Genomic DNA, 11,405 nt, shown 5'->3' with positions numbered 1-11,405 from the left:
TTGTAGTCTCATTGGTTGATTTAAGTTTGGATGTATTAATGAGTTGGCATTTTTATTTCTTAAATTCTATTGGTTCAACTATTTTGTTTTCTTGTGAAAATGGAATAAAAAAAAGCAACAATTCCCTATCAAACTACATTAATAATAGTTAATCTTATAATGTTTCTTTTTCCTTAATAACCGCGTAAAATGACAAACTGGAATAACATTTAGGTTCGGAGGGAGTAACTCAATACCCCACTTTCATTTTTTTTTTTTGGAGGGAACCCCACTTTTATTTTATTTTAATAAATTCAACTCACCCTCCTAAAAACTAATTGTCGGTCAAAGTGTATCTCTTAAAAAGATATAAGGAGGGAGTAAACACTAATTTTCTCCTTTAATATGTCGGAAAGATTACAATATTATGAAATATTTTATATTAGGTTATTAAAAAAAAAGGTTGAACAATTAGTTTTCAATATCTTTTTGTTTTAATTTTTTTGTAGAAAAAATTTAAAAAATATATAAACAAGTCTAAAACTGATTCAGTTCGAGTTCCAGACATACTTTTTCGGATCAAGTCTGATCCGGACATTATTGACCCGATCTCCTAGTTTTGAATTATCAAAACTTCGATAGCCCGGGATTAGAACAATGAACTACTTTATCAAGCTGGAACATCATTTAGGTTGGTCTAGTCCGAAATAATAAGTTAGCATCTTAGAAGTACCATAATAGATAAAGTATAAATATGGGAGGATGAATTATACTCCCTTTGTTTTTTAAGTTAGAATTATCTAAATCGATTGGCTTTTATTTAAGTGTTACACTTCCGTAATTGAAAACTTAGGACACTGTTGAAGTGGATCTCTCTCACGAGTCTCCTCACAGGTCATTCTCAGTTATATTAATCTTTCTCTCTATCACATGGTCTCCATAAGTACACCATTTTTTTCACAAATAACTTTTATTTAATATCTTTCATTTAGTATCAACTTTTACAATAAAAAATTATCTATAGCGAATTTGACTATGTTATTAGCATTCACCCCTTGTTCCTGTTGTCTGCCATAAATCTGCAAAAACGTTTTACTCAATTCTAGTTCTAGTATAGAAAAAGTGGACCATTAACATAATAAAATCTCAAATAAAAAAAATGCTTTAATTATTTAAAAATATACAGTACATTTTATGTACCCTTAACAAAATAAAAGGAGAAAACAATACTCTACACATAATTGATGACCTTTTCACAAAAGACAATCTCAGAACTCCTAACCTGAACCGCTAAAGACGGCTCATATGTCTGGTCAATGACCCTTAATACATCACTTCTTTGAATGCAAAGACATTGGCTTTTCCATCTTTGGCTGTATATTTGGATCATTATGTTATCCCTAAACTCAAACTTACTCTACTTTTTCCAGGAACTCCAGTCGAGAATCTACAGCTCTAACATCCATTCCTTGTGGTAAAAACCAGCTCATTCAAGTTCTAGCCGAAAGGAAAACATTCTTAAGCAAGACAAATGGAATATACATAATACAGTATACGAAATATAACATTTTATTCCGATCCTCAGCAGAAACTATCATTTACAATGAAATCACACACAAAAAAAGGCAATTTACATCGACATTTGTTTCAGAAAACCATGGGAGATGAACAAGCTCTATACAGGCAATACAGCTACCCAGAGTAATGCAATTGACATTCGAAAAGGCGTAGTGTAGCATTTCCAGACAGTCAAAAACCAAACTTTAAGGGAAACGGTGAACATCAACAGTAAATGACGGTAACAGGGACAACAACTCAAGGCTCACCTACACTCTAGCTTAGACTTCACACAAAGTCAAAACTATTGGTTGTTTGGTACCAATCTTTTGCATATGGATTGTCCAGTGACTCCAGTCAACATCAGTTAGAAATAAAATTGTATGTACTGCTTACCTTCAAAACACTACTGATTGTCCGCTAAACTCCAAAGAGATCAAGTGACTCCAACACTCTACGAGCTTGGATGTGCAAAGCTGTCATTCTCTCCTCTGGGTCAAGAGTTGAGCCAAATTGACTAGCTGCCCATATCAACGACGCAGACTTTTCTCCCAGAAGTCGACGTATGTCCTCATGTACTGTTGCCATTGGCTGCATATCTCTCCCATCTACGTGTCCAATGAGTAATAACAGAAACTCTCCGCATTTCATCCTATTTACAGCAAAGTGAGCGTCAATATAAGGGTTACAGCTGAAGAACCCAAATTTGGACAAACTACTACCTCCATTCGAATTTGGTTGTCACGTTACTAGTTCGAGTTATGCAGCCTACGTGACAGTTAATTGCGAATGGCGAGAGTAATTCACAAGAGTTCCATGCTTGAAATAATCGACTAGCAGGCAGGAGATAATGACAATCAAACAACAAGATCACACTGCAGACCACAACACTCTTGATTGATTTAGAATAAAGTATACCAAGGTAAGAACTAGGACCCAACATCCAAGTGAGATATGGTTACATATGAAGTACCCCAAATAACCTAGGTTATCCTACGTCTTCCTGACAATCACAAGAAGAGGAAAGACATGCTGATATAATCCAAGGGCCCAAGAAATTCACTGTAGAAAGAAATAAAGAAAGCAAGCTCTCGGAAATTAGTGGATGCAAGAATCCAATTTACCTGAGATTTTCATCAACTTGTTTGTCTCTAATAATTGCAGCAACTTCCTCAATGCCATTACAGGTTTCAAAATCCTAAGGAAGGACGAAATATTACAAGAAAATCCAATAAGACCTGGATAATGGATGCTAGAATTAAAACTGAAATGATTTAAGATGTCATACCATTTGATTAGCACTCGAATCTAACATCAAAGCAATCAGAGCGTCCACGCTGGCACCTTGCTCAAGAACTCCTCTACTTGATAGTATATTCATCAACACCTGCATTTATGAATAAACTTCAAAACTCGCAACAGGAAACTAACCCTTCTGAAGTTTCAAAAATCTAAGGTTTCAAAAAGTGAACATTTCCTCTCTACCCAATACTCAAAATCCTTCAATTCAACATTTTAGGATCTCCTTAAACCATCGTACTGCTTCCTTTTATACTACACATTACTGAACTTCCCAGTCCATCTTTCTAACACTTCTCTTATACACAAAATATGGAGAGAGAGAGATATATAGAGTATTACAAAACATTTGACTAAATTACTAAATACCAGGCTGAAACTCGAAATTAGAGGAAGAGAACAGAACACAGATTATTCCACATTTCCACTAATTCACTTGCAAGTTAAACTTCAAAATTGCAGTGTCGGGGAGCTAAAAGCCAATGCTCGTGCAAGAGCTAAAAGCCCTGCATAGAATTTAACACTAATACACCAATTTCAAAGACTCTGTGCCTTTTCATTATTGATCAACATCGAGCATCCTCTAAAATGGCTGAGACCTGAATGTTTTTCCTCACTCACATAATTTCCTCAGTTCATCCCTTTACTAAGGTGATTGGTGGGGGTAAAAATGTACTAGATACCAATGAAAATTACGATTTTTACAAAGATAAATAGAGCATGCAGTACCGGAATCGCCTTGTGTTGGTGAGCCAAAATTGTACTTTGCCTGTGAATCAGGCAGCATCCTTCCAAAACACGAAGTGCAAGTGCAACTTCAGTATCAGTTGAGGGGTTCGTTAACTTCATAGGCTCAACAGTGAATATATGATCCAAACTGGTCACTATATCTTCTTCTGCATCCTTCAGCGAATGTTGAAACAGAACAGGAACCACTGCTCATACATAACAAACAGCTTATAGACAACCCAAAACAGTGCAATCAAAGTAGGCATATTACCAAGGACAAGCAGAGCTTAACATCTTCGTATGATATAATAATTTTCACTCAAAATCATCCAACAAAATTCAATTTTGAGCTGGTTAAGTACTCCTTTCATTCACAAATGTGCCGTTTTAACCTTTTTTCAAGATCAATTAGACCAGCTAGTTTTCTTGAAGTATATTGGATTATTTATACAAGAAAATATATTTGATATTGTAAGTCTCCAACCCACCAATTATTACACTTCCCATATAAATAAATTTACAATTTTAAGTTTCATTTGCTCAATGTACTGAATGAAGCATAAGTTCTAATTTCCCCAAATGTTCGATCTTCTTCAAAAATTCATGCCGTCTTTGGCATTTCTAACTTCCCAAAACTTCAATTTTCCTCCATTTATGTCAACCAAAAAACTCAAGCAATTTCTATTTTACAAGATATGCAACCTAACCTCTCCAGTTTCTTAAATTATCAGGAATCATTTCACAACATCAATTAATTCAGACGCCAATTATAAAACCTAATGTCTCAGCAAAACTACAGCAATCCAATTACAACATCCAAAATTTCACAATCAACAATCAATCAAGAGCATACATTTAACAAGAAAAATCAATTTCATCGAACAAAACTATCACACTTCAATTGTATGATCACAGAAGTAAATAGAGGAGAGAGAGAAAATGAGAAGAAGACCTTGGAGATCAGAGAGAGATTGAGTGAGGCAGAACAAACGAATAACCGAGTCAGACTCAGCTACGGAACGGAGGAATTTGAGGAGGCAACGGAGGCCGCGAACACGGAGGAAGGAGAACTCAGCTCGCGCGTCTCTGAGTCCGGATCGGAGAGCGAGTGTCACCTCTCTGTACATCTTCCGTTGGTTTAACGACTCCACCAGCTCCCCAACCGCCGCAATTGCAGCCGAAGCCGACGGAGAAGGGGATTGCGAGTCGGGCTGATTCGTCGGGGATACTGAGCTCGCCGGTGGCGTTGGTGGGTTTGCTTTCTTCAAATTCATCTTTACGTCTCTCTGTTGGCTTTCCGTTGGTTTGTGTTCTGGGCTTGTTTGGTTCGCCGTTATTCCTGCGGGTGAGTATGGATTGAAACGGTTGAAACGCTGCGTATTGAATCGAACTAATGCATTTCCTTTTCTTATCATTTTTTTAAGGAAAATTAATTCATTAATTAATAAAATTTACAAAAATCATACGACATGTACAAGAGTAAAGAGTTATACGACATGTACAAGAGAAATATAGATCAAACAAATACATGAAAAATTGAAATAAATATATGAGATCACTTGAGATCATAGGTGAAAAACTAGTGTGTGACCCGGACGTTGCTCCGGGTTTTACTTTTAGTCGGATTTAGGTTTTCGAAAAATGTGACCAATTTTAAAAGATTGTATTAGTCGGATTTAGGTTTTCGAAAAATGTGACCAATTTTAAAAGATTGTATTTTACATTTATATGTGAAAATATGACAAACATTATAGCTAGTTGAGATGGTAGGAAGTGAAACTTTTAATCTATAAGGTTTGATATTCGATCCACATAACTCTTTAGTTGACACATTTGATTTTAACAGTATTTTATTTTTGATGAATTTTTTGAGAAATTGTAAATTGCACCCTAAAAAATATGTTTATTTGCTAATTGACACTCATATCCATTTTCCAATAACGGATAGGAGTGTTAATTACTCCGACAAATAAACATATTTTGTCGCGTTTTCAATCAACATTCAACAACGAGTTAAATTCGATTTTAAATACTCAATATTGGATATTTTGATTTTAGAAACTTTTTCTTTTCTTGACGGGATTTTGATTTTAGAACCTTATTAAGTTCAATTATTGTTTATTAAATTAATCAAGTGCAACTGAGTTAAAAAGTGCACTGTTTTTTTTCTTCTTGTATCAACTAAAAATGGATATGAGAGTCAACTAACGAGTACTTCATATGCAAGTATATTCATTGTGTAGTCCTAGATATCTCCCTTGCCTTTTGGGAGCTTAATAAATCAAATCACAAACCCCTTCTGAGAGAAATATTTACATTTTAAACAAAAAAAGAAACTAACACCTCCCTAACAATCCCTATTATTCCTATGAACAAAAAAAATCTGCAAATCAACTAGACAGAAACCAAAACACTCAGTAGACAGGGCAACCATCAACAACAATCCCTTTGGCCGTAGGACACCGAGCCAACGGGCACATAACATCATCCGTATGATTCCCCCACCAATCAATCCCAATATTCCTAACATATTGCAACGAAAAGAACAGAAGAATCGTCATAAAAGCAGTTCCAGCATCAAGACCACCCGAAAGAATATAGTTATACCTTTCCCACATCTTTGGACGATACCTTAGTACAATGTACCCTGAAATAAACCCGACAATGATCCAACTAATAAAGTTAACCGCGCTAGCCGGTGGCATCATCATGGTTGCACCCATTAGAACCGGCATGTTAATGAGTCCGATCCATTTCTGTCTAGGGAATGCCTTGGTTGCGACCCAAACTAGGCATGGTGCGATGGCTCCTAGTAGGAAGAACCAGTTGATGTGTGAGTAGTAACCGAGGTTTCCGAAGATTCTGCGTGGGCCCACTAGACCCCATATTACTGAAGCGGAGTAGAACGTTTTGTCGTATGAGCAGGTCCATGGACTGTCGGGGGGTAATTGTGTTGTGTCACAGATGTGTGGGATTGTTTCCATCACCCACCATGCTGTTCCGGTGTAGACTGCTACTGATACTAATGTGCCAACAACCTGAAATATGATTAATAGAATATGTTGGTTAGTGTGTTACTCCTGTAAATCTGCTGAAGTTCTACCCAAATTACCTTGCCCCTGTTTGGTTAGGAGTTGTTAGTTGTTAGCTGGTTTGACTAATTGTTAGTGGTTAGCTGTTTGTAAAAGTGTGGTAAATTAGCTGTTTAATATGTAAAATGACCATTAAGGACCTCTAATGGAAAAATAATATAGGGAACCGAGGTGATAATAGTTGTAATTATAAGCAATATAATGACAAAATAGTCATTACCTCTAATTGCAAAAAGATCATATATTGAGTTTTTGCAAAATTAGCTTTTTCACCTAAAACTCTCTTCCAAAACTCTCTGAACCAAACACTTCCAATTTGCTTTTTCTAAAGGTCAAATCTCTAATTCACTCAAAAAGCTCTTTTTTTTCTCAAACCTCTCCCGACTAAACGCCCCCTTTATCTTTCTAATGACTCTATTATGATAGGTCTAAGAATGAGAAAATCGACTTCCAAAGTGCTAGCGGAATCTAGGAACGAATTTGAAAATGGGTTCCGATGGTTAGGGCTCAGACTAGAAAAATCACACCAAAAAAAAAAAGAAGCAGAAAGCACAGCACTTACAGAAAACATTCAGACCAGATCAAACTAAAAAAAACAGACTAGGTCAGGTGAAGAGAACAAGGTCTAAAAGAAACGAACCTGAGCCATATACATTTTTCTAGGTGGGATCTTCATGTAATGACCAAGCTTGAAGTCCTGGAGGAAGTTCAGGGCTTGAACCATACTGATGTAGCCATAGACCTTGAACAACATATTGGCAACGGGTCTCCCTGGATACATGTATCCGATAATGTATTCTGTGATGATATTCAAACCTGGTTGCTGTTAAGAGAAAAACAGAGAAGCTTAGGGTTACAATTAAGGATCATGATGACTGATAAACTACATTTACAGCTAGTTTACAGTCAATTTAATTACCTGATTTGTAGTGGCTTGTATAACTCCTACAGGAAGGGTGAAGAAGAAAGCAATTGCACAAGCAAGCAGAACACCCCACCATGGCAATTGTAGTGATTCCTTGTAATACTCGCAAGTAAATACGGTCAAAGCAATGGTTGACACTAAAATAACATAAAACCACCAATTTGGTACTTGTTTGTAGCTCTTCATCATCTTCGTGTGTATGTCTACTTTCTTTGATTCTCCGAAAGCTCCCTTCACTTGTCCCCATATTTCCCTGTGTCATCACAATCAAAACTTATCTGAACTTAACTGAATTTATCTTAGTTAAAAAGTTATTTTTCCCGAAGAAAGTGGAAATAAGGTGAACAGAACAGAGTGTAAGTCAATCACTCATACCTTCCGTTAAAAATAAAGACATGGACAATGGTAGCAGAAAGTGTAGCAAAACCAAGACCATAAGTCACAGCAAAGAAAGTGCTAAGATATAAAGGGCCATTTCTAGCATATGCAGCTTTATCCAATGTAAACTCCGGCGAAACAATGCTTTTGATATTGTACAGTGATCCATCAGCCTTATAAAGACTCTGAGAAAATATAGGGAAACTCTTCGCTTTAAGCACGTCAAACCAGTAACAAAACGGTATCACAACATACATTGTGATCAGAAAACCTGCAGCAACATTAGCAGTCGCGAACCAAGGACTAGCCAAAGGACTCCCTAAGTACGAAGAGATCGTTGACCAGTCAATGGCGAAAGAGCCAATGCCGAGAGCCTGACTTCCTGAACCTAACTGGTTCATTAAAACAGATTTTGGTGCAATCCAACATAACCAGGAAAAGCCTGTTGTCATTATGAAGAGGTAGGAAGGTAGTACACAGTAAGCAGAAGCACAACATAGTATGATAAGGAAAGCTTGTGTTTTTGTTATGCCTCCTTTGTCTCTCTTTTCGTTTTCATGTAGAGCCCTGCAATAGTTATTGAAAATTTGGAGGAATTTTTTGTCAGAAAGTCTGAATCAAGCTAAGAACTTTTTTTTTTTGGAGTTCTGAAAATTGCTGGTATAATTACCTAAAGATTGAGACTTGAACTAGATTAATAGGCCACCACATTTCTACTGGCTCGACGAGGTACTTCCTGAATAGACCAGCCCATCCAAAACCCAGTAGCTACAAAAATTGTACAGAGTAACTCAATTTAGTCCTTCAATCATACCATTTTTTTCGAAAATTGCTCTGTTTCAGGGTCTAATTAAAAGTGTAAACAAAACAATTACAGAGTCTCATATACATATACATAGGAAGACTTGAAATAACAAATCATGTATGCATAAAACCCAAAACCGAACCGATTTTGGCACACCAAAAACCGATTTTGGCACACTTCTGTGAGACACGTGCTCTTCTCCTCTAACAAGGGGTGTGTCAAAATCAGTTTTCATAAAATCTAGGACTTAAACAAGCAATTCAACCTAGAACAAAACAATTGTGCTCTTCAATCAAAGTATCAAACAAAAATCGGAGGAAAAATCAAACAAAAACGTAACTTTTTATTAATCACTATTCTATATGGACACGTGACCGGTGTGTCAAAATCAGTTTCCATAAATTCTAGGCCTTGAACAAGAAATTCAACCTAGAACAAAATAAATGTACTAGCTCTTCAATCAAAAAGGATTCTCTAGAGGAATAATCAGAACAAATACGTAACTTTTTATTAATTACTACGAAGTATTCTATAAGGACACATGACCGGTGTGTCAAAATCAGTTTCCATAAAATCTAGTCCTTAAACAAGAAAAAACAATTAATTGCACTCTTCAATAATCAAAAAAGGATTCTCTCAAATTGATGGATAAAATCAGAGGAAAAATCAAACAAATAAGTACTAACTTTTATTTTTATTTTTTTTATTAATCTCTATTCTATAAGGAAACGCCCACTGACCATACCAAATTAACCGAAATTAAAAATTAAAAAAAAGTGAAAAATATTAAAAGAGATTGAATTTTACCTGAGTGGTCAACATAATAAGAACAGCAGGAAGAAGGGAGAGTTTCCTCTTATAGTAAAGCTTAACAGCACTCAAAACATGTGTAGCATAAACAGTCCCAGCACCAGCATTAGCAAAAATGGTGATCATAACATGTTCTTTCATATTAAAAGGACCAGGATTCAATGTAAACTCCCAACTAGTCCCCTTAAAAAACACCCTAGTTGTGATTGTTTTAGCCATAAGATGACCAAGAGGAACAACCGCAATTTGAGCCGAAATCGACGTAATAATCATCGGATTTTGCCTATACCACATGAACTGATTCACAAAAGACAGCAAAATACATGAAGCTAAACCAAGAACCCACATTCTGAATGTTGATACAGGGATGGTTGTATCATCTGTTTTTGGTACGGTTAGATTCACTTGTTCTATTGAACACTCTTCATCTACATTGTTAAAGTTTTTATCTTTGTTTTTTGTTAAAGAATCCATTGTTGTTTCTTCAACAATCTCACCCATAATTTTTTTATTATTATGGATGAGAAAACTATAATGTGACAGAGGATAATAGGAGTTTTATGGAGAATATAATGATGGTTGAAGATTCTGTTTAATTTTATAGGGTTTTTGAGGGGGGAGATTCCTTGTTTTGGTGAGATTCTCGAGGAAGGATGAGAATCAGAGAATGAATTTTGGATAAGATTATAGAATCATAGGAAGATGAGATTTTTTTTTGTAATTGGATGGATTTTGGAGGTGGGTTGTTGAGAGTTTATGTGGGTTGTAAATAAATTCTCACGAAATTCTACCTTAAACAAAGAAGAAAATTTTAAAATATCACGAAATTCTTGGAGATATGATTTAATATTAGCTGGAAAATTAATCTTTTTTATTTATTTTTTTGATGGGATTTTATTTATTTCTTTTCATGTCTAGACATACGAGCTGCGGTGTTAAAGGAGTGATTGTCTATTTTACCCTATCCAAAAATCGGAAAAATTAAAGGAAATCTAATATATACATATATAAAAGAGGCATATTTGCTGAACTATTAGAGCGCCACCTAGGATTACCAATGGTTTCGGCCAATGAAAAATAAGATTTCTAATTTATTTTTGAATTAAAAAAATCGAGTGCCACGTAGATAATTAATTAGGTGCCACGTAGATATTTAAATTAATTAATTAATTACTAATATATACAATTCCATCCAAAATCAAACGCTCTAATAATTTAAACATATATCTAAAATAAAATTCATCCAAAAACAAACACTAATCTAAAATAAAATTCAATCCAAAATCAAACATTAATCCAATATTAGAGAGTCATGTAGGAAATCTAATGATTTCGGCCAATGAAAAATAAGACTTCAAAATTATTTTTGAATTAAAAAGTTGAATGCCACATAGATAAACAATTAGGTGCCACGTAAATATTTTTATTAAATAATTATTAATATTTCTTATATACAATTTCATCCAAAATCAAACACTGTAATAATTAAAAAAAAAAATCTACAATGAAATCCAATCCACAATAAAAAATAAAAATAAAAAATCAATTTAATCTAATATATAAAATATAGCAGTTGATATATATAGGAATTTTATTTTAACGTAACAATTTAATAGAAACCGTGCATCGCACGGGCTAAAATCTAGTCATTCTCTATTAGAGCACATATAGGATGGAATCAATTTAACATAAATTTACTAAAATCGCCAAACATTGAACCTTGGAGAAAAAATATCAATAAATATAATCAAATAAGTATTATTCTGTGTACGTTTTTAAATTGCAAGCACGCGTCGAATAGCTAGTGTGTTAGTATTTGAAAGCAAACCTA

General features: G+C 34.9%; 2 protein-coding genes across 4 annotated transcripts; both read right to left on the bottom strand.

Annotated features, from left to right (window-relative positions):
* Positions 1–1,118: 1,118 nt before the first annotated feature.
* On the bottom strand, positions 1,119–4,909 carry LOC110783165 (uncharacterized). Of its 3 annotated transcripts, none has more exons than XM_021987476.2 (6): positions 4,517–4,909; positions 3,565–3,770; positions 2,825–2,923; positions 2,661–2,734; positions 1,933–2,188; positions 1,119–1,447 (listed from the first exon to the last, which is right to left on the bottom strand). In XM_021987476.2, the coding sequence occupies exons 1-5, from the start codon at positions 4,836–4,838 to the stop codon at positions 1,957–1,959; spliced, it is 933 nt and encodes a 310-aa protein (XP_021843168.1). In that variant the 5' UTR covers positions 4,839–4,909; the 3' UTR covers positions 1,119–1,447; positions 1,933–1,956. The 3 variants fall into 3 exon arrangements, with proteins under 3 accessions (XP_021843168.1, XP_021843167.1, XP_021843166.1); XM_021987475.2 differs by having other exon boundaries at positions 1,119–1,476; positions 4,517–4,908; XM_021987474.2 differs by lacking the exon at positions 1,119–1,447 and having other exon boundaries at positions 1,531–2,188; positions 4,517–4,908.
* An 849-nt stretch (positions 4,910–5,758) lies between these two features.
* On the bottom strand, positions 5,759–10,379 carry LOC110783163 (oligopeptide transporter 9). The gene is made up of 6 exons (XM_021987473.2): positions 9,572–10,379; positions 8,630–8,727; positions 7,957–8,526; positions 7,576–7,834; positions 7,297–7,479; positions 5,759–6,602 (listed from the first exon to the last, which is right to left on the bottom strand). The coding sequence occupies exons 1-6, from the start codon at positions 10,073–10,075 to the stop codon at positions 5,979–5,981; spliced, it is 2,238 nt and encodes a 745-aa protein (XP_021843165.2). The 5' UTR covers positions 10,076–10,379; the 3' UTR covers positions 5,759–5,978.
* Between the last annotated feature and the right edge of the window lie 1,026 nt (positions 10,380–11,405).

Source organism: Spinacia oleracea, chromosome 3 (genome assembly GCF_020520425.1).
Source record: "Spinacia oleracea cultivar Varoflay chromosome 3, BTI_SOV_V1, whole genome shotgun sequence".
In the NCBI taxonomy this organism is placed as follows: domain Eukaryota; kingdom Viridiplantae; phylum Streptophyta; class Magnoliopsida; order Caryophyllales; family Amaranthaceae; genus Spinacia; species Spinacia oleracea.
The sequence above is the reverse complement of the archived record's forward strand: the minus strand, read 5'-3'. Positions and strand labels throughout refer to the sequence as shown.

Excerpts from the sequence above, each read along its gene's own strand:
- LOC110783165 (XM_021987476.2), bottom strand. The coding sequence starts at position 4,838 with ATGAATTTGAAGAAAGCAAACCCACCAACGCCACCGGCGAGCTCAGTA. Across the intron at positions 2,924-3,564 it reads ACCAACACAAGGCGATTCCG|GTGTTGATGAATATACTATC; the intron begins GTACTGCATGCT and ends TCATAAATGCAG. Across the intron at positions 2,189-2,660 it reads CAAGTTGATGAAAATCTCAG|GATGAAATGCGGAGAGTTTC; the intron begins GTAAATTGGATT and ends TGCTGTAAATAG.
- LOC110783163 (XM_021987473.2), bottom strand. The coding sequence starts at position 10,075 with ATGGGTGAGATTGTTGAAGAAACAACAATGGATTCTTTAACAAAAAAC. Across the intron at positions 8,728-9,571 it reads TTATTATGTTGACCACTCAG|CTACTGGGTTTTGGATGGGC; the intron begins GTAAAATTCAAT and ends CAATTTTTGTAG. Across the intron at positions 7,835-7,956 it reads GTCTTTATTTTTAACGGAAG|GGAAATATGGGGACAAGTGA; the intron begins GTATGAGTGATT and ends GTGATGACACAG.